This window comes from Malania oleifera, chromosome 12 (assembly GCF_029873635.1).
Source record: "Malania oleifera isolate guangnan ecotype guangnan chromosome 12, ASM2987363v1, whole genome shotgun sequence".
Classification (NCBI taxonomy): Eukaryota; Viridiplantae; Streptophyta; class Magnoliopsida; order Santalales; family Ximeniaceae; genus Malania; species Malania oleifera.
In genome coordinates this window covers 71,018,936-71,046,873 of record NC_080428.1, presented here as the reverse complement: position 1 = coordinate 71,046,873, position 27,938 = coordinate 71,018,936, and the positions used below count along the sequence as shown (strand labels likewise).

General features: G+C 40.0%; 1 protein-coding gene across 1 annotated transcript; it reads left to right on the top strand.

Annotated features, from left to right (window-relative positions):
- Positions 1–18: 18 nt before the first annotated feature.
- Positions 19–27,465, top strand: LOC131144514 (uncharacterized). The gene is made up of 14 exons (XM_058093213.1): positions 19–333; positions 409–561; positions 658–756; positions 13,672–13,773; positions 13,872–14,015; positions 23,214–23,308; positions 23,392–23,521; positions 23,605–23,709; positions 26,112–26,218; positions 26,296–26,347; positions 26,442–26,531; positions 26,626–26,710; positions 26,837–26,901; positions 27,022–27,465. The coding sequence occupies exons 1-14, from the start codon at positions 235–237 to the stop codon at positions 27,103–27,105; spliced, it is 1,410 nt and encodes a 469-aa protein (XP_057949196.1). The 5' UTR covers positions 19–234; the 3' UTR covers positions 27,106–27,465.
- The last annotated feature ends 473 nt before the right edge of the window (positions 27,466–27,938 follow it).

Below are 27,938 nucleotides of genomic sequence, written 5' to 3'. Positions count from 1 at the left end.
TCGTCAATGTTGATATCTTTCGTGACCGCCGTGGGAGCGGTAGGAAAAATCCAAAGCTCATGCGTCAGCTGTCGCTGGAGTTCCCGGCGCGACACCTGCGAGGCTTCAGTGCCCCATTTCCTCATTCTTCATCCGAGTATCCGACCCGACCCCTTTTCCGTTTTGGGGTTTTGCACATAGCCCGCTTTCATCCATTTATTGGACAGAGCATCTGAGTGACGGAGAGAGACAGAGATGGAAGAAGAGGGAAAAGTGAAATTGGACCGATGGGGATATCCGGTCAAGACATCCTCCGACGCTTGCATTTCTGCTATCAACGCCTACTACTACCAGGTTTCTTCTTCTTCTCCTTCTTCTTGAGATTATCTATAGACTGAACACTGAGTCCTTTTTCTTGAACCATCGAAGGTGATGAGTTATGGAAGAGAGAAGTTTGTGATTCTCGAAGCACCGCGTCACGACCAGCAATGCGTGCTGGGCAACATTTTGGCCGCTCACTTCCTCTGCTCCGCTGACCCTTCTCGAGCTCCCTTCCATCTCGAGGCTGCCCAGTCTCGTCTCGTGGGTTTCTTTGCTTTTTCGCTTTCCTCCGCCCCTATCTCTGATTATCAATCCTTTTCGTTTTCTCCCCTGATTCTGAGTGCTCTTTTTCAACAGGAGCAAGCCACGTCCTACGAGAAAGCAGTTTTTGATTCGGTCAATTGTTTGATTTCGAAGGGCAGGGATGACGACATTGCTGTTGAGCTACACGAAAAGGTGAGATTTTGAATTCAATGATTTTTTTATTCTCTTGTTTGCAGAATTGAATTTTTCATTTTAATAAAGTGACTGATTTTAAAAATGTCTCCAAACTAGGAAGTGTAATAACCCATCGAAACTGGTGGTCCCATATCATGATCTTTCTGAGCTGTAGAGGGGTTTGCTGACCAGTATTACTTTTAGAAGAAAGGGTTCTTAGGAACGTTTTGTTTAATGCATGTATCATGGTTTGAAAAATTAGGCGTGTGCATGGTTTGAAAAATGATATTATCATTTTTTTGCGAAGATGATTCCCTTCATCTCCTCAACCTTTGATGCATTTTGTCAGGGTTTGAGGCTATCTCAGGTTTGAAAGTGAAACTTGATAAAAGGGAGCTCGTTCTAATTGGAGACAACATGGGGGTGTGGAGTGACCTTCCTTGCTGGCCTTTCAGGTTGCAATATGAGATCCTTTCCCATTAATTACCTTGGTCTCCCCCTTGGAGCGAAGTTCAAAGACAAAGGAGTTTGAGGCCCCATTATTGAGAAGTTTGAAAGGAGACTGGCTGAATGGAAAAGAAATTTCTTTTCAAAAGGAAGTGGACTCACCCTTATCAGGAGCGCTTTGACGAATCCTCTAGTTATTTCATGCCCTTCCTTCCCGTATTGGCCTTAGTTGCTAGGAGATTGGAGTGAGTACAGAGAAGATCTCTTTGGACTTTGTTAGACAGGGACTAGCTAAAAAACCCATATGTTCGGGAGGTTTGGGGCTGAAATCCCTCCTCACTTTGAATAAAGCCCTCTTGGGAAGTGGTTATGGAACCTATGAAGTGGGAGTTTGGAAATTCATCATGAAAGAGTGGGATGGTTTTTTTCTAATTTGGTAGATTTCAAGTGGGAAATGGGGCCAATGTTTACTTTTGGCATGATGTGTGGTTCGAAAGCAGTAAGCTTAGAGCTGCCTTTCCTTCCATATAGAGTTTGGCTTGTGAAAAAATGTCCTTATCAGTCATCATCTCCAAATCATTGGTCAGGGAAATTTTCTAGAATATTATTTTTCCTAGGAATGTGGCATATTGGGGACTTCATGCACTCTTTGACTGTTACAAAAATCTCTATAATTTTTGTTACCAAAACATCCCCAACAAACCAAAATGGCCTTTGAACAAAAATGGTGTTTTCACAGTTAAATCTTTCTACAAGAAGCTCTCCTCGATGGGGACAAATTGCAACAACTCCCCTTGGATTCATATTTGGAGGACAACAGCCCCTTCAAAGGTTGCCTTTTTTGTTTGGGAGTCCATGCACATCAAAATATTTTAACCTTTGACAATCTAGAGAAAAGGGGCTTACAGTCGCCAGTAGATGCTTTATTTGTACGACTAATGCAAAATCAGTCAACGACATTCTTCTTCGCTGTTCCTGGGTAAGGAACTTATGGAATATGGTTCTATCCTTGAGTGGATATCAGTGGGTTATTGCCAATTCCGTTGGAGGGAGATTTGGGCTTGGAAACGCATCAGAGCCTTCATGGAGAAGCGAAAGGCTTTGAATCTCATCCCTCTCGCCATCTCTTGGTGTGCTTGGAAAGAAGGAAATAAGAGAGCTTTCAAAGATACAACTACTCTATTTTAGATTTGCAAAGAATAGTGGATTGGTTGTTGTTTCTAGTTGGCTTAGTGGACAAATTGTTAATAATCATAGTGTAATCCTTGATGTTTGCTTCATTGTATAGAGTGGTTGACGTTTTGTACCTCGGGATGGCATCCCCTTGATGTCTTGCTGTTGCTAATATAAATTTCTCTTTATTGATCAGAAAAGAAATGTTGATATGTGTACATAAGAAGTTAGCAAGTTAGTTAGTTATGAAGTCGGCAACTTATTTAGTAAGTTATTTTATTTTAGTTCTTGTATAAAAAGCATAGAGGTCAGTTGTACAGATTGTATTGTATTGTATCAAGAATGCAGAGAATTTCTCTCTTTTCTTCTTCATGACCCTTCCTCTCCCTCTGTTGATTGATCTCAGATATAACTTACTTTTCCACATGGTATAGGAGCAATTTTGAGATCAATTGCTATGTCAATTGCTGCTCTTTCCAATCCATTTTATGTGAGCTGGTGAATCAAGAGGGAGTAGCGAATTCTTATTTTGGCGATTGAAGCCAGCCTCCTTAATTGAAGGTCCGAGGAGTTTCTTGAAGTTAGAAGGAAGGTAATCTGATTATCATTAATGGCGTCTTCTTCCTCTGTCTCCTTCATCAATCATATAGATGATTCATCAAGTCCTCATCATCTCAATAATGCTGATAATCCTGGTATTGCACTGGTTATACAACCTTTAACCGGAGATAATTACCATGCTTGGTGTTGATCAATGCAAATTGCTCTACGATCGAAGAACAAGCTTGGCTTCATCGATGGAAGTCTTACCTTGCCATCTGATGTTTCAGACCCAGTGTATAATGCTTGGTTGTGTTGTATTGATATGGTTTTCTCATGGTTACTCAATTCTATATTGAAAGAGATAGCAGCAAGTTGCATCTATATTGACACCGCAAGAGAACTTTGGTGTGATTTGCAGCAATGTTACTTGCAAACTAATACACCACGAATTTTTCAGATTCAGAAGGAAATTGGAAATCTGGTGCAAGATGATCTCTCTGTAAGTGCATATTTCACTCGATTGAAGTCTCTTTGGGATGAATTGATGAATTATATGCCCTTGCCTCCTTGTGGTTGTTCAAGAAATTGTAATTGTGAAGTCTTAAAGGCTGTTTTTGAATATTAGCAACGAGAATATGTGATGTGTTTCATAATGGGGCTTAATGACACTTATGCAAGTGTTTGATCTCAAATTTTGCTGATAGATCCATTTCCTGATATGAACAGAGTATTTTCTTTGATCTTGAAAGAAGAAAGACAGCGTGATATTCATCCTAATGGCAAATTTGCCAACCTTGATTCTGCTGCTCTAGTTTCCACTACTTATTTTTAGAAAATTAATTCAAGTTTTAAGGCCTCTTCAAAACCTAAACCTGTGTGTAGCCACTGTGGCATGATGGGGCATACCAAGGAGAAATGCTATAAACTTCATGGGTACCCTCCTGGTTACAAGTTTACAAAGTCTCGAATTAATTCTGTCAATGGTAATCTTTTTGATACCATTTCACAGGGAGCACAAATTTATGAAGGATCTTCATTACCTTTTACTCAAGAGTAGTGTCAACAACTTCTTTCTATGCTTGGTTCACATAATTCTTCAGCTAAACCTGCTATGGCTCATCAAGTAGGTACTCAACAAAATTCTCAGACATTTTTTAATCAGTCAGGTATATTATCTTCTCCCCACCATAGTATCTTCACTGCTATTAATTTTCAACATTTTTCTTCATTCATCAACAAAGTTGAAAATAACTTTTTTAATGCACCTTGGATCATTGATACTGGTGCAACTGACCATATGGTGAGCTTTGTTTCTTTCTTAAATTCGTATTCACCTGTTCAATCTACTTTTGTGACCCTTCCAAATGGTCACAAAGTCAGTATTACACACATAGGCATGGTCAAAATTTATGATACTTTAACCTTGACTAATGTTTTATGTGTTCCATTTTTATCATTCAACCTTTTATCAGTTACTAAGCTTGTTCATTCTACTAACTGTGCTGCTGTTTTCTTAAATAAATCATGCTTCGTTTAGGACCTATGTGCATGGAGGACAATTGGTTTGGGTGAACAACGAGATGGACTTTATTACCTGCTGCCATATAAGCCATCAACATCTGATGTAGTTGATGTTTCTGTTTCTAGTGTATTTTCTGCTTCTAATTTTCCTGATGCAATTGTTTCCAATCCTCAAATCTTAGACATATGGCATTATCGTCTAGGTCATCCATCAAATGCTAGACAATAAACTAGGTCATCCATCAAATGCTAGACAATGTTTGTTGAATAAACAAGATTCTGTTATCAATTCTCCTTGTACAAACATTTTTGATATATGCCATTATGCAAAACAAGCTCGTTTATCTTTTCCTCTAAGCACTTCTGTTACTATAGCACCATTTGAAATCATCCATATTGACATATGGGGTCCTTTTTCTACTTCCACTTTGGAAGGTTTTCAATACTTTCTTACAATCGTGGATGATTTTTCATGGGCAACTTGGGTCTATATGCTGAAACATAAATCTGAAACTCAACCAAAGTTACTTTCTTTCTTTGCTCTTGTTGAAACACAATTCAATCATAAAGTTAAAACCATTAGAAGAGATAATGGTTTAGAGTTCAATATGACCACAACCCCTTATGAATTGCTCTTCTTTAACAAGCCTTCCTACTCTCATTTCAAGGTATTTGGGTGCCTTTGTTTTGCTAGTACTCTTTCTGCCCACAGAAAAAAATTTGGATCCAGAGCACGCAAGTGTTTGTTTCTTGGTTATCCTTTTGGTGTAAAAGGATACAAACTCTATGATTTGCAATCTCATACAATTTTTTTGTCTCGAGATGTTGTTTTTCATGAAAACAAATTTCCCTACAGCCTACAGGTGTCATCCTGCCACTTCTTCATCACCACCTGCTGTACCTTTGGATTCTTTTGTTTTTCCAGTTTCATTTTCTGATTCTGTCTTAGATTCCAGCAACACACAACCAACTCATCCTCCTCAAGATGCTGATTCTGCCAATGATAATGTTCCCTTCAAAGGTCCACTATATAAGGACATCCCCCAAATTACTTGCAGCAATATCATTGCCATCTCAACAAATCTGCTTCAGACCTTATTTCCCCTGCTACAGCTTCTTCCAAGGTGTGTACTTCTTATCCTTTGTCTACTTATCTTTCTTACTCTAACTTGTCCTCTGCATACCAAGCCTATACTGTTTCCTTGTCTTCCAATTTCGAACCAAAGTCTTTTTCTCAAGCTATGCAATATCTTCATTGGCGTAATGCTATGTTAGTTGAATTAGCTGCTTTTGAAGAAAATCATACTTGGGTTCTCACTAGTTTACCTCTTGATAAGCATCCCATTGGGTGCAAATGGGTGTACAAAATTAAATATAAGTTAGATGGTACCATTGAAAGATACAAAGCTCATCTTGTGACTAAGGGGTACACCCAACAAGAAGGTTTGGATTTTATTGATACTTTTTTCTCCTGTTGCTAAACTCACTAGTGTTTGTTGTTTGCTTGCTATTGTTGCTGTGAAAGAATGGTATTTACATCAATTAGATGTCAATAATGCTTTTCTTCATGGAGATTTAGATGAAGAGGTATACATGTCACTTCCTCCAGGTTATGGAAGTGAGGGGGAGGCACGAGTATGTAAATTGACTAAGTCCTTATATAGACTCAAGCAAGCTTCTCGCCAATGGTTTCACAAGTTATCATATTGCCTTTTGACTCATGGTTTTTCACAATCTAAGTGTGACTACTCTTTGTTTACTAAAGTCACTACAAGTTCATTTCTTGTTTTGCTTGTTTATGTGGATGATATGATAATAGCAAGCAATGATATTCAAGTTGTGCAAGACATCAAGAATGTTCTCTATGCTGAGTTTAAGATTAAAGATCTTGGAGAATTAAAACACTTCCTCGGATTGGAAGTGGCTCGAACATCTAAAGGCATTTCTGTTTGCCAAAGACACTATGCTCTTGAAGTGTTAACTGATTTAGGTTTCATTGATTGTAAACCAGCTAAACTACATATGGATCCTAACTTGGGCCTTACTAATACAGATTCTGGTTTGTTAGAAGATCCTACTATCTATCGAAGGTTAATAGAGAGGTTGCTTTACCTTACTATTACTAGGCCAGACTTGGTATATTCTGTTCATATTCTAGCTCAGTTTGTGGATAAGCTAGCACATCTTCATTTGGATGCTGCATATCAAGTGTTGAGGTGCTTAAAAGGGACTCCAGGGTAGGGCAAATTTTTCCTTGCATCTTCACCCTTACAATTGAAAGCTTTCACAGATTCAAATTAGGCAACATGTCCTAAAACAAGAAAATCAATGACGGGGTTTTGTGTTTTCTTGGGTGATTCTCTTATTTCTTGGAAATTCAAGAAACAAAACACTGTATCAAGATCATCAATTGAAGCTGAATACAGGGCTCTTGGTTCTACAACATGTGAATTAACTTGGTTAATCGCTTTGTGTTGTAGACCCCCAAAATAGGACTCAAGTAAGGGTCATGCGGCACTCGTTGAGAGCTCTCCCCCAGCGAGTCAGCCAATAGTCACACGTTCAAGCTTGCAAGGACGAGCACCATATGAGTCTCAATACTCAAAAGAAATTAGGAACGATATGATATCACACGAGCAAGATATTCACATACACTGAATAATGCTACAACAATAAGATATATCACAATCCAAGGCAACAAAACACCATAATGAAAAGGACTACTTGTATTATTCATATCCAAGAGAATAACTGTACAAACATTAACACAAGCAATCATAGATTCATTCTAAATCCCTGGAGAATACAATTAGAGTAGCATCTCTCTCCCCCCCTTTTCCCCATTACATTGTCACTCCCTAACATCCTCCCTCACTCATTTTATTGACATCCTCATCGATGTGTTGTAGAAGGCCTCTTCAGTTTGCTGATGTTGATGCTGGTGTTGTTGTCTTAGAATTTCTGAAATCGTTAATCTTCTGCATGGCATGTTGAAGGTTTTTTTCCTTTTCCCAACTATTCTCTTCTTCTCCTAGTTGCATCCACTGAACCAAATATTGTTGTTGTTGACGACCTTCTTCGTTGATGACTCTGTCTGCAAGGATCTCCTGAACAATTTTGTTTACAGGTTGCCTTCTGGAAATCGTTGATCTCCTTATCTTTTGTCAGTGTGGATCCACTTCATCCGCGTGGAATGGCTTTAGGTTGTTGACGTGAAACACTGGATGGACTGGTAGTTTGTGGCTCTTCATCCGCTCTGGTTGTTCAAGCCGATAAGATGCATGTCCCACCTTCTTGATCACTTTGATTGGACCTTCGTAGCGGCGTAAAAGCCTTTTATCTTTGCTGCGAAGAAATCGAAATGTCTCTAGCGGAACTTTTACAAGAACTAGATCACAAGTTTCAAATTTTTGTGGTCATCGCCCTTTGTTGGCCCATTTCTTCATGCGCTTTGATGCTTTTTCTAACTAAGCTTGAGTGACTTTGATATTTTGCAACTAGTTCTTTGTAAATTGGTATGCTTTCGGTCAATTTCCTTTGTATGAACCATCCAGAGTGTGCGGGAGAGTTGGTTGTTGACCTATCACAATCTTAAAAGGATTTTTGTTAGTTGCATAAGATTTCATAGAGTTAAAACAAAATTGTGCCGTGTCCAGGAAGGAAACCCAATTTTTCTGATTTGAGTTTACAAAATATCGCAAGTGTTCTTCCAGCATCCCATTAAAGCGTTCAGTTTGACCATCTGTCTGCGGGTGGTATCTAGTAGAAAGATTAAGGTTTGAACCCATCAAGCGAAGAGTTCACCCCAAAATCCCCTAGTGAATCTGACATCCCTATCATTGATTAGGCTTTCTGGAACACCTTAATATTTCACTACATGCTTATATGCTTGAAGAATAGTTGAGCTATCTTCTCTGCTGAGCATGGCTTCGAAACTAGTACGAAAGTTGTATATTTTGAAAATCGAATAATTACCACCAGAATCGTGTCATACTCCTCTAATTTTTGCAATGAGGAAATGAAGTCTAAAGAGACACTCTCTCATGGCCTTGCAGGTACTAGCAATGGCTCCAGCAATCCTGAGGTCTTCTTTCTTTCGACCTTGTCTTGTTGACAGATCAAGTATGTTTTTGTATAACTTATTACATCATCTTGCATATGCGGCCAATAGTACCCCTGTGTAATCAAAGCATGAGTTCTTTGCCATCCGGGTTGTCTTGCCCACAATGTATCATGACACTTTTTTAGTAAGGTCTTCCTCAAGTTCCTTGCTTTAGGCACTTAAAGTCTCCCGCCTTCAGTCATTATTGACCCATCTTCTACCCAAAATTGTCATGTTTTCCCTTCTGCTATCAGTTTGCTCAATGTCTGCGCCTGCTAGCCTGTACCTAAATGTTCCCTGATAAGTTCTTTTAGGGATAAAGTCACCCTACTAGTTGATAAATGACTTGTGAACTTCAGCGCTGCCAATTCAGGTTTTTTGCTTGAAGCATCAGCCACTTGGTTCATCTTCCCTGCCTTGTATTCAAAATCAAAATTGAATTCGGCTAGCTTCTCTTGCCAGCAGGCTTTTTTTTGAAGTTAGTCCTAGTTGTGACAAAAAGTGAGTAATCGCCACATTATCTATATTTACCACAAATTTAGACCCCAAGAGATAGTGCCTCCACACCCGAAGATAGTGTACCACAGCTAGAAGTTCCTTCTCTTGTGCTGTATAGTTCCATTAGGCACCTGTTAATTTTCGACTTTCAAAAGCAACTCGATGCCCTTCCTGTAAGAGAACTCCCCCAAATGCAAAGTCTGAGGTGTCTACTTGCACTTCAAATGACTTTGTCACATCAGGAAGGGTTAACACAGGATCTCTTGCAATTTTCTTCTTTAGTTCCACAAATGCTGATTGGCGCTCTTCTGACCACCCTCAGGGTACCCCTTTTCTCAATAAATTTGTTAAGGACACAATTCTTCTAGAGTACCCCCCTATAAATTTTCTATAGTAGTTGACCAGCCCCAAGAAGGTCGCAATTCTCTAACGGATGTAGGTGTTTGCCATTCCTAGATTGTTTGCACCTTTGTCGGATCCATCTGTATCTGGCTCTCCTCTATGATATGCCCTAGGAATTTAATACGCTTTTGAGCGAAAGCACACTTCTCCCCTTTCACATATAACTGATTTTTCCGTAGCTTTTGAAAGACCTGCCGAAGGTGATCTTTATGTTCTGCTAAGGATGCGCTGAATACAACAATGTCATCAAGGTAGATGACTACAAATCGATCAAGATAGTCCCGAAAAATCTGATTCATTAAAGTACAAAAGGTACCAGGTGCATTTGTTAACCCAAAAGGCATGATCAGGAATTTGAATGCTCCATATCGGGTGACACAAGTGGTCTTCGGCTCATCTTCCTCTGCGATGCGCACTTGGTGGTATCCCGACCTCAAGTCCAGTTTAGTAAAGTATTTGGCTGTACTTAACTAATAAAAAATATCGGCAATCAACAGAATTGGGTACTTATTGCGAACAATCACCTTATTGAGAGCCCGATAATCTACGCACAATCGCAGATTCCTATCTTGTTTCTTCTAGAATAACACTGAGGCCCCAAAAGGTGCTTTTGACAACCGAATGAATCTTGCTGCTAGTAGATCATTTAGTTGCCTTTTCAGTTCAGCTAATTCAGGTGGTGCCATTCGATAAGGGCCATGGGCTAGCAGTTTTATCCCATACAAAAGCTCAATTTCATGATCAATCTGTTGTCGAGGTGGTAAAACCCTAAGGAGCTGTTCTGGGATTACCTCCTTGAATTCTTCTAACACTCCCTTAATTTCAATTGGATATCCGCCTATTTCTTCATTTTTAGTTCAAAAACTATTGGTAGTACTACGAAAGAAGGTTCTCCCCTTTTCACTCCCTTCTTGAACTGGAGGGTTGAAAGCAACTTCCTCTCGTTCAAAGTGTTGTAGGCCGTGGGAACAGCACAAGGGTTATTTCCCATTATCACTAGGAAGTTCGCAGCTGGGATCGGCATTGAGCATGTCACCTTAAGAAAATCCATCCCTAATACCACATCAAAGTCATCGAGGGGTGCCACGGTGAAATCAATTGTTCCTGACCATGACCACATGTGGCAGACTACTTTAGGTGCCACGTCTACTGTGGTTAACGCTTCAGAATTCACTACTTTCAACTTTCCCACATCCTTGTCTACTTGTAGTTCTAACTATTGGACTTCTGTGTCAGCAATGAAATTATGGATGGCCCCTGTATCAATCATGACCTTAATATTCTTTTCATTCAAAAGTAGGTCCACATACATTAAGCCATTTTCCATAGACTTGTTGGTAACTACTTGGCGCTCCAACGCCCCCAAAAATCTCAATGCTCACACCATATCTTGTTTTTCTTCTGGGGTTATTGTCGAGGTTTTGGTTTCCCTTCGAAGGGCCTTTAGAGCATTCAAAGCCTTTCGTTCGAGGCACTCCGCCACTCGGTGCGGTCCCATGCAAAAGAAACACGAGATCGACAGGCGACGCCCCCTACCACCTATGCGTCCGCCCCTCCACTCCCTAGTCATGGGAGCTCTTCTATCTTTCCAAGAACTATTCATTTCCCTGTCCCTTCCCCCATTTGTGGGTTTTTACACTTTATTAGGCCTGGAATCATTGTTGGCGGACATTGGGTAATTTCACTTTCCAGAACTGTTTGAAAAATCATCCAATCGTTTAGCAGCGGTGAGGGTGGAAGAGAGGTCACTAGCCCCTTGCTGACGCAATTCATTCTTCGACCATGTCTTCAAACCCTGGAGAAAATGAAATAGTCTATCTGATTCAGTCATGTCTTTGATGTCCAACATTATGGCCTGAAATTCTCGTACATAACTCCTTATTGAATCGGTCCGCCACAAATCAAATACCTTGCACCATGCCATGTACTCTACAATTTTTGGATAGAATTGGGTCTTCAACGCCTGTTTCAATCCATTCTAGGTATTAATGACACACGTATTGTGCTGAATATCATCCCATTTAGTTCTCCACCACAATTTAGCATCTCCAACCAGGTATACGGTTGCGATATTCACTCGTTCCTCCTCTAGATCAACTCGTGAACACATGAAGTAGTGCTCCATATCAAAGATGAAATTATCCAGTTCCTTTGCATCTCGGGTACTCCCAAAACTTTTAGGTTTCGATAACTTTATTCGAATTCCCTCACTAGGTTCTGCAATCCGCCTTCGGGCCATCTGCGCCACTGCATTTAATTTCACTGTCATCTCTTGTAAGTCCCTCTGAATTTGGTCCATAGCACTCTGGAAATTGCCCATCGCCTTAAAATCTTCTTTCAAAGCACTGATGGACTCCTTAACGTTTTCTACAAGGAAATTGAAATTATCAGTTAGCTCTTGTAAGGAGGCCTCAAGCTCTATTGGCTCTCCCCATTGGGATGTTAGAGATGGCAATATGCCCTCAATATGTTCCAACCTACTCTCAAAGGCTTCCAACTGCTCGACATTCCTCTGGAAGGCCTCAAGCTCTATTGGCCTTTTCTTCAGGGATTTACACGTGGAATGAATTTTTCAAGTTCCACAATTCTCTCCTTAAGTTTTGATACCCCATAGAGATTTCCTCTAGGGTTTTCTTCGGCGGCCTCAAGCTCTGTTGGCCTTTCTCCTTTATCAAATTTGTCACCAACCCTTGGAGTTCAAAGCACATTGTCTCCAAGGTTTCAAGTTTTGCCACCTTTGTCTCAAGCACCTCAATGCGCTCTATTTTTCTAGACTTGTTTCTCATATTACCACTCATGGCGCTCGCACACACTGTGCTTTGATACCAAAATAGGACTCAAGTAAGGGTCGCGCGGCACTCGTTGAGAGCTCTCCCCCAATGAGTCAGCCAATAGTCACACGTTCAAGCCTGCAAGCACGAGCACCATGTGAGTCTCGACACTCAAAAGAAACTAGGAACGATATGATATCACACGAGCAAAATATTCACATACATTGAATAATGCTACAAACAATAAAATATATCACAATCCAAGGCAACAAAACACCATAATGAAAAGGACTACTTGTATTATTCATATCCAATAGAATAACCATACAAACATTAACACAAGCAATCATAGATTCATTCTAAATCCCTGGAGAATACAATTGGAGCAGTATCTCTTTCCCCGTTTTCCCCATTACATTGTCACTCCTTAACACTTTGCTTAAAGACTTCAGTATCCATCACACCTCACCAGCTTTGCTTTTCTGTGATAGCAAAGCTGCTCTACATATAGCAGCCAACCCAATGTTTCATGAGAGAACGAAACACATTGAGATTGAATGCCATTTGGTTAAGGAGAAGATCCAAGCTGGAATATTACATACGCTTCATGTGAATTCAAAGCATCAATTAGCAAACTTCTTTACAAAGGCCTTGGCATCACCACAATTTACATTTTTCCTTTCCAAGATGGGAGTGATAAATATATACACTCAATCTTGAGGGGGAGTGTTGACATGTGTACATAAGAAGTTAGCAAGTTAGTCAGTTAGTTAGTTATGAAGTCAGCAAGTTAGTTAGGAAGTTATTTTATTTTAGTTCTTGTATATAAAGCATAGAGGTCAGTTGTATAGATTGTATTGTATTGAATCAAGAATGCAGAGAATTTCTCTCTTTTCTTCTTCATCTCTCTTCCTCTCCCTCTGTGTGATTGATCTCAAATAAAACAACTTACTTTTCCACAAGAAAGGCCAATAACATAACATTTAAAGAGGAAAGAGTTTGAATCTTGGATTTCGTATTGTATTGGTATTTCATGAGACATAATATTAGTTTGTATTATTATTATTTTTTACAATTACACATTCAAGCCTCAAAATCCAGCCTAGCTTAAGGGTGTTTGAAACTAAGGTTATTGTGATCTTCCCACTACCAATTATAAATTTTCTGACTAATATGTCATCTAAGTAAACACCATAAATGGAAATAGATTGTACATGTGGCACATCTTTCACGGGTGGTATGTTCCATTACAAATTTGCAAACGATTTTGCTGTCTAATGTTTTGAAGTTCAATTTTCTTTCCTTGCGTATACTTTCCCCCTTTTAAAACTAATTGCTGAATTGTGGCATACTTGACTGATGCATTTCTGAACAAGAAGAATTTAATTCATTGGAGGGCTGAATTTCATTTGATATGTGATTTCCCATTAGACTACATGAAAACTAATTAAGTATATTATTTCTATAAATCTGCAGCTTTTAAATGACTTCCCAAGAGATCTAGCATCTTTGAAGAGGGCTCAAGTGCTATGCTTTTACATGGGTCGGCCTGATCTATCTTTGAAACTTGTTCAACAGGTCCTTTTCTTATTTTGATGGAGATACATTAATTACTTCTTATCTAAGTGCAGTTGCTCATTTTAGTTAGGCCCTGCTATGATGTATGAATTCAATAGGTTTTACCCGAAAATCAAGACGAAAATTACATATATGGGATGCTTGCTTTTGCTTTGTTAGAGCTTGGTCAAATGGTGGATGCTGAGAAAGCTGCAATAAAGGGTTTTGATATCAACAAGAATGATTGCTGGTCACAACATGCTGTGAGTTAAACCCTTTATTATCTACTTATTAAAAAAAAAAAAACACTTAGCCATCTCTTTATGCCAGCGTTTATTGTTTTGATCAACTATTGGTTTACATTTCCAGCTCTTTATGCTAGTGCTTATTGTGTTTATCAACTATTGAGTTTTTTGTCTAAGATTGATTTGATTGGAGAGATAAGAGATGGAGGTAGGATTTCTAGTGGATGGAGAAAAACCATACTAAACTCAACTTTTTTCCTAGCAGTAATCCAATATATGGTTGACATTTAATATGCACCAAATAAAGGGAAGGAAAATGTCACGCTATGGCCTATTCATGCTTCCAGTTCCCTGCATGGAGAACCACCTATCACCAAATAACTTAAATGCTTTGGGAGACTAGAATGCAGGGGCAAAGGGGTCAAGCACAATGAGGTATATTTAATATTTCAAAATTTAACATTATGTGTTTTTTCTTAAGAAAAAAATTAGGAGGGCATTTGCCCCTAATAATCAATGCGATTTCACCCACGATTGATTGGGCGTACAATAATCCCATAGAGTTGGCCAATATTTACAAGCTTAGCTGTGGAAAAAAAAATATTATTATCCTTGTTTCTGCCTGAAAATCTAACAATCTTCGTGAATCGTTCTCCGATCACGACCACCTGAAAAATATCAAACAAGAATGGCTTGGGGGTCCCGAGGTGTATTCTGGGGGATCACTCCGATGCCTAAGTAAGGGACTAATGAGAGGCTCTGAATTGCAATAATAAATAAATAATGAGTTGGAATGAGATGCGTACCTCCCCCTGGGATCCCCTTTTAATAGTAACAAGGATAGGTGTGGTTCAGGTGGTAGTGCGGGTTATGAGAGTGCCTTTCACGAGGTCAGGTGTTCAAACCCTCCTGGGTTCGTTTCCGCCCCTGAACTCCTGAATTTACCTTCCCTTTGGAGTTGTGGGGTCAACTTCAAGGGGCGCAGGATTAGTCACGTGGACCGTAAAACGGACATGTGGATACCCGGTGCGTAATCCAAAAAAAAAAAAAAAAAGAAAAAAGAAAAAAAGAAAGGATAGGCTTTTCCCCATCTTGACATTCATGAGGTACCATTATATTTAGGGGGTTACGAGCAACTTATGGGTTGCAAGTAAATCATACAAGTAACTTACAGGTGGTTATGTAAGCTATCAATTGCTGCTTCCGTAATCGCGTTGGGGATTATTAATAATTTAAGGGGAATTATGCATGACACCCAACGTTACCCAAAGCGACCTTATGATTGCCTGCCTCCATGGGCATACTTGTAGATATGGGCATACTGATTTTGGCTATATCAGTTGCCCCCCTGAATACTCTTGATTATTCGAAGTTTTCGAGAGTAATAATTTGAACTAGTTCCTTAGATAACTAATAAAGGCTAATTCCAAGTAATTGTGGTCCCATTTCGGTAGGTTGGCCTTCTAGCTGAGGTTTATTTGATAAGTAGCTCAATCCAAGCCGGTTTTAATTCTTAATCGGCTCAATTCGAGCCAACAATTCTAGGCAGCAACAACTCATGAGTCACACAGGAGTGGGCGTGACTCACCCATAATGGTCCATCTGATGAGTACAGCTCACGAGGCCTTAAAAACTTGCTCACTTGATGAACACAGCTTAGGAGGCATAGAGGAGTGAGTACGACTCACTCATAATGGCCCATCTGATGAGTGCAGCTCATGAGGCCCTGAAAACCTGCCTACTTGATGAGCACAACTCATGAGACACAAAGGAGTAAGCACGACTGACCTGTAATGCCCCATCTAATGAGCGCTGCTCGGATAAGGCCAGACTGGTCATAATACGCTTTTTAGAGCATACTTTCTGGTTTGGATTGAGCTGAGTAATGTAGAAGTCGACTTGAAGTGAGCTCGAAAGTAAGCGCATTGACTCAGATCGAGCCAGTTGAGCTAAATCACTCGGGGTCCGATTCGAATTACAACTTTTGAATAAAAGAAATTTATTTCAAATATTCAAGAGTGTTTGGGGGAGGGGGGCAACTGATACACCCAAAATTGATAAGAATGCTCATAGAGTTGGACAATTATAAGACCAACATTTGATGTCTCATGTAACCGCTCTTAAGTTACCTATAAACCCTCTAAGCTTAAAGGCAGGCTTACAAGAGAGCTACTATTGATGTCTTGCATAACCTCCCTTAAGTTACCTATAACCCCTCTAAGCTTAATGGTATGGTTACAAGAGAGTTACTATTGGTGTCTTGCATAACCTCCTTTAAGTTACCTATAATCCCTTAAGCATAATGACACTCTCATAAATGCCAACTTGAAGGAGGGTTTGCCTCCACTATAAAAAGGGATCGTAGGAGGAGGTAAGCATCTCATTCTCACTCACTCTTCATTTCTTGTTGCAATTTGTACCTCCCATTTCCTAACTTAGGCATCGGAATAATATTCCAGAGTACAACTTGGGTCCTCTAAACCATTATTATTTGATTCCTTTCAAGTGGTCACGGTCAAAGGAGGGTTCAATAAAAGCTATTTGATGCAGCAATAGTTGGTGCCATCTGTGGGAACCCTTGGGAGGTTTTCTATAATTGACCATGACCACATCGTATAACTCCAAGTCAAAATCCATTGGGGGAAACCAATCACCCCATTCAATTCATTCCACTCCAATAGATAACCCAAGTGTGTCACTGAGTGACTTTCTAGCCTTTTAGAAAATGGTAGAAGACATGTTCATTATGATCTTTGCATTAAAAAAAAAATAAAAAATCATGAGGAGTATGGTTTGGAGACTAATCGGATAGAAGCAGCCAAATAGCAAAAAGGCAAGAAAACAACTCAACTGATGAGCACAGCTCATGAGGCAAACAAATAAGCATTGCAAGTAACTTAAGGGCAGTTACGTGAGATATCAAATTTTGGTCTTATAACTGTCAGACCTTATGAGCATTCCTATCAATTTTGGGTGTATCAGCTGCCCCCCAACGCTCTCGAATATTTGAAATAAATTTATTTTATTCGAAAGTTGTAATTTGAACTAGATCCTGAGTGATTTAGCTCAACCGACTTGATCCGAGTCGATGCACTTACTCTCGGGCTCACTTCGGGCTGACTTCTACTTTACTTTGCTCAATCCAAGCTAGCAAGTATGCTCTAAAAATCATATTATGACCAATTTGGCCTTATTCGAGTAGTGTTCGTTAAATGGGGCATTACTGGTGAGCCGTGCTCACTCCTTGGTGCCCTATGAGTTGTGCTCATCAAGTGGGCAAGTCTTCAAGGTCTAAAGAGCTTTGCTCATCAAATTGACCATTATGGGTGAGCCGTGCTCACTCCTTTGTGCCTCATGAGTTGTGCTTATCAAATTGACCATTATAGGTGAGCCGTGCTCACTCCTTTGTGCCTCATGAGTTGTGCTTATCAAGTGGGCAAGACTTTAGGGCCTTATGAGCTGTACTCATCAGATGGGCCATTACAAGTGAGACGTGCCACTCTTGTGTGCTTCATGAGTTGTGCTCATCAAGTGGACAGGCCTTCAGGGCTTGAAGAACTTTGCTCATCAAATTGGCCATTATAGGTGAGTCGTGTTCACTCCTTTATGTCTGATGAGCTATGCTCATCAAGTGGGCAAGCCTTCAGGGCCTTATGAGCTGTGCTCATCAGATGAACCATTACGGGTGAGTTGTGCTCACTCCTTTGTGCCCCCATGAGTTGTGCTCATCAAGTGAGCAAGTCTTTAGGGTCTCATGAGTTGTACTCATTAGATGAGCCATTGTGGGTGAGTCGTGCTCACTCATTTGTTGCCTTATGAGCTCTGCTTATTAGATGAGCCATTACGGGTGAGTCGTGTTTACTCATTTGTTGCTTCATGAGTTGTGCTCATCAGATGGACCATTATGGGTGAGCCGTGCTCACTCCTTTGTTTCCTCATGAGCAGTGCTCATCAAGTGGCAAGCCTTCAGGGTCTCATTAGCGATGCTCATCAAATGGGGCATTATTGGTGAGCTTTGCTCACTCCTTTGTTGCCTCATGAGCTATGCTCTTTAAATGGGTAAGTCTTTAAGGCCTCATATGCAGTGCTCATCATATGGGCCGTTATTGGTCTGGGCATGTTGATCCACGTCGCTGGGATTCTCGTTATTGGGGTTTGGGCTTCGCATCACTTGGGTTTGTGTGTCGTGAGTTTATAAGTTTCTTCCTTCCCTTCCTGAGCCGCTTCACCCAGGTCCCTCAGACTCTTCCTTTTCAGATCGATTCGACTCCTTCTTCTGGTTATGGTCAAGGATAGAAAACCTCTTAAGGGTTCCCATAGACGGCGTCAACTGTTGCTACCAAAAATCGAATAGCTTTTATTGAACCACCCTTCGACCGTGACCACTTGAAAGGAATCAAATAATAACGGTTTGGAATTATGCAAGCAGTCCTACAAAAGAAAAAAGATCATAATGAACCTGCTCCTCATCCTAACCGAGTTGAACCTGTATCAGATGGGAAGGTTTTAGTCCCATTAGAAGTTGTTGATAGGGCTTTTGATCCAATGAAGAAGGTTGAGGACGCGAATAGCGAGGGAATCTATGAACAATGGTCACACAAATTAGAAGAAAAATTCAAAAAAATTGATCAATTGGAGAAAAAGATGAAGGAAGCTCGCAACAACCCCTCTTTTGGGGAGTAAGTCAAATTTTCGGATCCACCATTCACTAAAGAGGTAATGGATGTTCCTTTACCTAGCAAGTTTAAAATGCTGAATATAGAAGAGTACGATGGTTTGTCCAATCCTGTTGATCACTTAGACACTTTTAGAGTGCTGATGCAATTGCAAGGCGCACTAGATGAAATCATGTGCGAGCATTTGCAGCCACTCTAAAAGGGAATGCTAGGGCATGGTATCAGACCTTCAAACCTGGTTCCATTGGATCTTTTTCCGAAATGAAGCAGCAGTTCACTGGACACTTCGTCAGCAGTCGGAAGATAGCAAAAACTTCGGTTCGTTTGATGAGCCTCGTTCAAGGCGAAAGGGAGATTTTAAAAATGAATTCATGCCTCGTTTCGTCAACACCACACTGGAGATTCGGAACTTAGATCATGGGGTGGCAATAACAACCCTAACAATAGCCCTCTAACCAGGGGATTCCCTAAATTCACTAGGGAAACAACCCCTGTCAACATGGAAGAGCTGATGACACGTGCTTAGAAGTACATCAACCTGGAGGAAGTGATGACTATGAGAAGGAGCCGAACCAATTTGAAAAGGAAGGGCCCAAAAGATATGGAGGAAGCAGCTAAAACAACAAAAAGGTAAGAAAATAGCCCAACTAATGAGCACAACTTATGAGGCTTAATGACTGACCCAATTGATAAGCACAACTCATGAGACCCGAAGATTGGCCCAACTAATTGACACAACTCATGAGGCTCAAAGAATTGACTCAATTGATGAGCACAGCTCATGAGGCTCAAAGAACTGACCCAACTAATGAGCATAATTTATGAGACCCGAAAAACTGATCCAACTGATGAGCACAGTTCATGAGCCCGAAGAATTGACCCAACTGATAAACACGACTTATGAGGCTCTAAGAACTAGCCCAACTGATGAGCACAGCTCATGAGGCCCGAAGACTAGCCCAACCAATGTGCACAACTCATGAGGCAAACAAATGAGCACTGCTCACCAAAATTGACCCAACAGATGAGCATAGCTCATGAGGCCCGAAAACTAGCCCAAACTGATGACCACAACTCATGAGGTAGACAGAGTTTAATCTTAAAAATCGCAAAGCATCCTACTCGAATTGAGTAGAGGTATAAAACAAATCAAGTAAAAACATTGATAAGCTCAGATTGAACCAATTCAAGGAGAAACTGGCTCGGATTAAGCCGGTCATGTTGCTATATTTGGCTCGGTTGGAGCTGGGTGCTAAATTCATCGGCTTGGGTTGAGTCGATTAAGGTAAGAATCGGCTCGGATTGAGCCAATTGTGAGCGAAACCAGCTCAGATTGAGCCAATTATTGTGGTCGCCTCAGCTCAGATAAAGCTAGGGGCTAGAATCGTTGGCTCGGATTGAGTAGATTAAGAATTGAAATCGGCTTGGATTGAGTCAGTTATCAAATAAACCTCAGCTAGAAATCGTACTTGCCTGGATGGGGTCGGAATTAATTGGAATTGGCCTTTATTCGAAAACTTGCTTTGAATATCCGAGATTATTTGCCCGGAGGGGGGGGGGGGGATTGATATGGCCAAAATCAGTACGCCCATATCTACAAGTATGCCCATGGAGGCAGGCAGTCGTAAGGTTGGCTTTGGGTAATGTTGGGTGTCTCGCGTAACTCCCACTAAATTATTAATAATTCTAGCGTTATTACGGAAGCAGCAATTGATGGCTTACATAAATGCCCTCGAGTTACTTGCGATCCATAAGTTGCTCGTCACCCCATAGATATAATGGTACTTCATGAATGTCAAGCTGGGGAAAGGCCTACCCTTGTTACTATAAAAGGGAATCCCACGAGGAGGTAAACATCTCATTCCAACTCATTCTTTATTTATTGTTGCAATTCAGAACCTCTCATTAGTCTATTACTTAGGCATCAGAGTGATCCCCTGGGTCCTACAAGCTATTCTTGTTTGATCTTTTTCAGGTGGTCATGATTGGCATTATTCACAAAGATCATTCGATTTTCAGGCAGCAACACTTTTATTCAAGAGTTGTAATTTGAATTAGACCTTGAGTGATTTAGCTCAACTGGCTTGATTCGAGTCGATGCGCTTACTTTTTTTTTAATCAGTAAAAGGTAAATGTATTGATCAAAATCGTATGTACAAAGTCCACTGGGCATACCCAGGTTACAAAGGACGCATATACCTCAATCAAAATTTCATAAATAATTCAAGTTCCAATCTAGCTAGAAAGCAATTCCAAAATCAAACTAGGCAGTCAACATCAATTACATATCATCGTACATATTAAATTTATCATAAATGACTCTAAATGTGTACCTTTGAATCACTTCAAACAGCTCTGGTGGAGAAATCCTTTTACCTTCAAACTTCCATTTGTTCCTGAAGTGCCATATAACGTATACTGTGACCGCCAAGCACACCTTCTTACCAATTGATTGTATTCCTGCGCCTTTTGCTTCCTTATGCAGCCATTTAAGTGTAGCTTTCAAAGTGGACATTTGCCTTTTTATTCCAAGCCAAGATCTGACTTGCTCCCAAACTTCATTAGTGAAACAACATGAAAAAAACAGATGCTTGGTTTCCGCCTCAATGTTGCAGAATATACATTCTTGATTTATATCCTCCCCTTTGATTTTATCATTTGTTAATAATTTGCCTTTGATCCCCATCCATAATGCAAATGCATGCTTCGGAATACTACCAGATTTCCATACCTCTTTATGCCATTGTACAGGTCTCCCTTTGGTTCTCGAATAGTTATAAGGTTGTCATGATGAAATCTGCCCCTCAAACTCCCATTGATTTAACATGTTCTTTGCAGCTCTGCTGTCTCCACAATTTTGTCTCAAGTGATTCTTTAGCTCTAGAATTTTTTTAAATAAAGGAGTCATCATGCTTGGCTACTGCTTCCCAGAAGTTAAGAGTTCCTCAAGTAAATTTGATTCACCCATTTGGACCATAAAGAGTCCTTGCTTTGTATGTTCCATAGAGTTTTGGTAAGCAAAGCTTTATTCCAAGCTTTGATGTCAAAAATTCCCAACGAAGGCATATTTCTTTCCAAGCAACCGGGGGTTTCCTCTTTCCACCCCACAAAAAGGTTCTACAAAGTCTTATAATATGATCCAACACTGATTTTGGAAAAGGAAAAATCGCCAACCAGAAACATTCTATCCCTTGGATAACAGAGTTTATTAGCTCCATTGCGAGTCAACTTCTACATTACTTGGCTCAATCCAAGTCGAAAAGTATGCTCTAAATAGCGTACTATGACCAGTTTGGCCTTATCCGAGTAGCACTCGTTAGATGGGGCATTACAGGTGAGTCGTGCTCACTCCTTTGTGCCCAATAAGTTGTGGTCATCAAGTGGGTAGGTCTTTAGGGTTTCATGAGTTGTACTCATCAGATGGGTCATTACGGGTGAGCCGTGCTTACTCCTCTGTGCCTCATGGGTCGTGCTCATCAAGTGGGCAAGTTTTCAGGGCCTCATGAGCTGTGCTCATGAGATGGACCATTATGGGCAAGCCTCGCCCACTCCTTTGTGTCTCATAAGCTGTGCTCATCAGATGAGCCATTATGGGTGAGTCTTGCTCACTCATTTGTTGCCTCATGTGCTGTGCTCATCAAGTGGGTAAATTTTTAGGGCCTTATGAGCTATGCTAATCAGATGGATCATTATGGGTGAATTGTGCCCACTCCTTTGTGCCTCATGAGTTGTGCTCATGAGATGGGCCATTATGAGTGAGTCGTGCTTACTCCTTTGTTGCCTTATGAGCCATGCTCATTAAATTGGCCTTGAAAATATGCCCAATTGATGAGCACAACTCATGAGGTAACAAAAGAGTGAACATGACTCGTCCATAATGGCTCATCTGATGAGCACAACTCATGAGGCAACAAAGGAGTGAGGACGACTCACTCGTAATGGCTCATCTAATGAGCACAACTTATGAGGCCCTAAAAACTTGCACACTTGATAAGCACTACTCATGAGGCAACAAAGGAATGAGCACGACTCACCCATAATGGCCCATCTGATGAGCATAATTCATAAGGCAACAAAGAGTGAGTACGAATCACCCATAATGGCCCATCTTATGAGCACAGCTCATGAGGCACATTAACCAGCTCAATCCGAGCTATTTTCGCTCACAGTTGGTTCAATCCGAGCCAGTTCTTACCTCAATCGACTCAACCCGAGCGGATGACTCTAGCACCCAGCTCCAACCGAGCCAAATATAGCAACAATCCTGTTTGAAGGTTCATATCATGGATATAAATATGGTGCTTAGCTTTGTTCATTTGAGTGAAAGTGAGATATCCAAGGGATTCTTGTTCTGATGATTTCACTATGTCTCAAGAAGTATGAAGTATTTATTACATATAATTTTTCTTTCAACCATTAACAATTGGTCAATTTGGTCCCCGGTTCATGAAAGGGGCTTATCTTTTTACCCTTTATTAGGGCACCAAATATCTAATTATTTAATTTTTTTTTATTTGTATTTTTTGGGTCAATTGTGCAGTTGTGCCATGTTTTCCAGTACGAGTGTCGTTTTAAAGAGGCAGTAAAGTTCATGGAAGACTGCTCATCATCATGGAGTTCTTGTTCATCTTTTATGTATGCAATATTATTCAATTAAATCAGAATATCTTGTGATTCATAAACAATGCTACTTGATATATGTTATGGATAAATTTCAGGTATACACACAATTGGTGGCATGTTGCTCTTTGTTACTTGGATGGTCATTCTTCAATTAGAAAGGTCTTGGAGGTTTATGACCACTATATCTGGAAGGAGTTGGAAAGAAGTGATGCAACTGGCGCAGAGGTATATTATTTGGTATTCTCTTAGTTCATGGTTCATTTCCTTTTTTTCCTTTTGGACAAATCTTAACTGTTGTCTGTTTTCAGGTGTACTTGAATGCTTTAGGTCTGCTACTGCGTGTGTCTGTGCGGGGTGAAATTGATGTCTTTGAGGATCGTTTGAAGGTCTTAGCAGGTTGTCTAACAGATCAAGTGAGCCCAAATATATCATCTTTATCACTAAAATTTTGTTTTAAGTCGATACACATTTGTTGTGCATTTGAAAGGTAGGCATAGTAAAACACCTATGAGGAGGAGTTAGTTATTGTTTCTGGCATGAAAAGGAGTAGCGGTAGATTTAAAATAACTTAGAATGAGGTAGTGAGGCAAGATTTAATAGCCTTTAATCTAATAGAGGAAAACTCTCTCGATCGGGTGAATTGGCGGAAAAGTATTCATGTAGCTGACCTCACCTAGTGGGGCTTAAGTCTTGTTGTTGTTGTTGACACATTTGTTGTGCATATTGCTATTTAGAAACTAGGGTAGCCAAAACTGTAAAATTTTATGGGGATGCCTTTAAAAATGTTATCATAAACATTTCTAATATCTTAGTCATTTGTTCTGAGGAAGTTTTTATGCATTTAGCAGATATGCTGCTGACAAGACCAAGGTTGTAATTTGCTGGCTAATTTTCAGTTCTCAAAGAGTCTTTAAAAACTGGAGAATATAAATCCAAATTGGAACCAAATATTTATTTTCTAATTTTCATAGTATTGCACATGTTGGCATCTGTTCAACTACGTTGTGTAATAATTGAAAGACATACAACTGTTACATTGCAAATTAAAAATGTAGACCATTTAGGTTTTCTTATTTTGTCAAAGAATTTACATCCCTTTTTAATGCATTCCAAACATGTTGAATGTCCTACACTTTAGATGGCCTTTTTTAGGTCACTATGTAAGTACATATTCATTAGACAATTGAACATTCAATGTTCATTCTTTTATCCTGGAAGGCTTAAAACAGCATAAGTACTCAGTGTGAGGAAAGATGCCAATATGTGCGTAAGAGTGCACAATATGGCCTTCAATAGCATGAAATAACAAGCCAAGATACACCGTAACTAGTTTCTGTAGCTGGGATTGGACTTCTCATGAAGACTGTCCTTTTCGCTAGAAACTACGAGATGTGCATTCTAAACATCTCTTTTGAGGCACTGATACCAGTGGTGTCATTTAATTGTTATGAGGTTGCTGCTAGACATTGCCGTGTCTTCTTGCAACTAACCAATGAGAGTGAACGTAAGTACCAGAGCTGCACATAGATAATATCAGTGATTTAAAAGGCACCCTTGAGGTGCGCCTTGATAAAACGCCCCAAGGCGTATTGTGAAAAGCGAAAGTCCCAAAAGGCGTATAAAAAGCTTCCTCAACATCGATGAATACTCTCTTTCCATCGGTTGATGTTCTCTGGGAGGACTCCTCTGACAGGACAAATGGGTTCTCTCTCTCTCTCTCTCTCTCTCCCCCCCCCCCCCCCCCCACCCTCCCTACTTCAAACATCGACCAACCTTAGATCTTCTGCAGATCTGTGCCCTTGTCTTCTCAGGCGATCTCTTTCCCACGTCGAAGATGTAATTCCAATTGTTGACACTCAGCTGCTTTAAATCTTCATACAGAAGCCTCTCTCCTCGACACTTAGCTGCTTCAGATCTTCATGCAGAAGTCTCTGTTCTCAACACTCAGCTGCTTCATGAAAAAACATCTCTATTCGCACACTTATATCACTTCAGAGAGAGAGGGTCGTGATCGAGTCAAACTCTTTTAATCAAGAAAGGCTATGGGTTTGGAGTTAAATATTAAAGCTTGCATGGGCACGTGGCAGTGGCCCTGTAATTCATGGCCAATACCCCCACAGCTAGCTTAAGCTTAGACTCTTTAGGCTATTTTTAGGAGTAAAATTTAAAGAAAATGCTTTATTTTAATTATTAAATAAAATTCATATGATTTTTAGTATATATAATTATTTTTATATATTTTAAATAAAAAAATTAAATTCCCAAAAGGCTTATGCCTGAACTCCTTAGCCTTACATCTTTGCCTTTTAAAACACTGGATAATATTGAAGCAAATGGTACAGATTTGTTGAAGGACAAAACATTCTTCTTGCAATATCTTAACCGTGAATATTTCAATAATTCTCTTGTTCTAATAGATGTGAAATCTGTGTGAAGCTTCTATTGCCCATTAAACAAACTCCAGTTTAAGAGTGCCAAGTTTTCTTTTTAAAAGAGGGAGTGAGGGGATTGAAATATTAAATTGGCAAAGAGATCTTATTGGTGAGGAAGATGGCATGGGAATAGGGAAAAGCACGGAGTTGGCAAAGGACTAGATTTAATTTGGACATGCCACATCTCTTGGTACATTCACATCTAGTTGAAGCTTCTTTGAAAAAAATTTCAGTGTGAATTTGCTAATGGTGATGTATATTCCTTGTTTACCTGATTATTATACTCATATTAGCAATTAACATCTATGCTTGCGTTTTTATTTTTCTCCTGTTATGAAAGGGCACTTAACTAATTATTCCACATACTCTGGATGCACCCAAAGGCCACCTGGCATGTGGAATGGCAGCTTGATTTGTTGACACTATGGGCCTTAGCTAGTATTGGAGAATTTGGTAAGGCTGAAGATTTACTTGAAGGCTTGAAATTAAGGTTACGTTCTTTTCTCATCTGTAGCATACTTGGCCATTTTAATTGCCTAGTTTAAGGCAATTATTTATTTTATGTAGAATTTCTCATATGAGCGAGAAGAAGCGGCAATCAATGCAGAGGGGAATGCTGGTTTGTTTCAATTGCTGGTCCTTCTGTGCTATACAATTATTTTACTCTCCATTGGTGCAACCTCACGCCCATTTCATATTTTTTTCACTCCCAGCTTGCAGAAGCCCTCTATGAGTATGCCAGAGGTAACTATAACAAAGCATTGGTATTGCTTGGTCCAGATTTTGATGCCAATGACTGCAAGGTATTTATTAGCGAGTACTAGACTATGCTTCTATATTCTTGCTGCATTTTAAATAATCCATGGGAAGAATTTGAGATCTGTTTCTTTATGCTAGATGATTGGAGCATCTGAAGAACAGCTTGATGTATTTAACGAGGTTTGGTTCATCATGTTGTTGAATACAGGACAAGTTATGAAGGGTATGTATCCTAGCTAGCTATTTTTTATGTAAATGTAGGCTTGCAGTGCTTTTTTCCCTGACTATGTTTTCTTTCTTTCTTTCTTTTTCTCTCTTATTTTTTTATTTTTTATTTTTTAAACACTAGCAATTGAAGTACTTGAAAAGCAGGTTGCTAAGAGAGAAGGGGTCCCTTTTTTGTGGCGCATGCTGGTATTTCTCTGCCTTACATACTAGTCTTTTGCTTGATGAGATCGGTGCATCAGCTCTGGGATAAATCTGTGTGCGGGCAATCTTAAGTTTAGATAAATATTTCGTTTGTGGTTTTTTCAGGAGAAAGGTTATTCTATGACAGGGAGGCAGGAAGCTACAATGGCAGGTGAAAAGGCGAGGGCTTTGGAGATTGCATATTTCTGATTGCTGGTGCCAATAAATCTAGCCAGCATGGGTGACTGTCTGACATTGTAGGTTCCAATTTTAAATAGTTTCGGTGCCTTATTACCTTTTTTCATTGGTGGCTGGGGTGGGGGCTTGGGGTGGTTGGGGAGAAGGAAGACTTGATATATTTATGCGTTCTGTAGGGTGACGACGTGAATAATGTAAAGTAAATAGTTTAAACTACCCATAGTTGTAAGCTTTCTAGAGCTCGAATCCTGCAGTTATATCTAGCAGACAATGATCTCGTGATCTTGGTCTTGTAGCTTCAATACAATAGATTAAAATTTTGCATCTTCTAGAGGGGCTTCTTAAGTCCAATGGAAGAGCGACATTCTTCTATTAGTGGTTCTAGCGATGTCAATATAGGTATCATGCATAGCTTGACTTGAAAAACGACCATAACAACCACCACCAAAATGAAAAATTGCTGCTTCCATTTAAGCTCTGTGTCACGGTCCTACATCGAATGTGTATTAAGGAGATCTTGAGCTTATAAGGAGGATTTGGGTTCCAACTAAGTGAAGCATCATTTATAGGACAAATTCGTGAAAGCAGTGCTTCAAAGCAGACAATGTCTCGCTGGAGTTGGGTCAAGGACCGTTACATTTGGTATCAAAACCTCCATGGGAGTACTGTTATGTGGGTGGATTTGTCCTGGGGATATTATCATGTGAGTGGATTCTTTATAGAGGTGTAAGCCACTTTGACGAGGATGTCAGAGATTGGATCATGTTGACAAGGACGTCGGAGATTGTATGGGAGTCTGTCACGGTCCCACATCTGATGTGTATTAGGGAAATCTTAGGCTTATA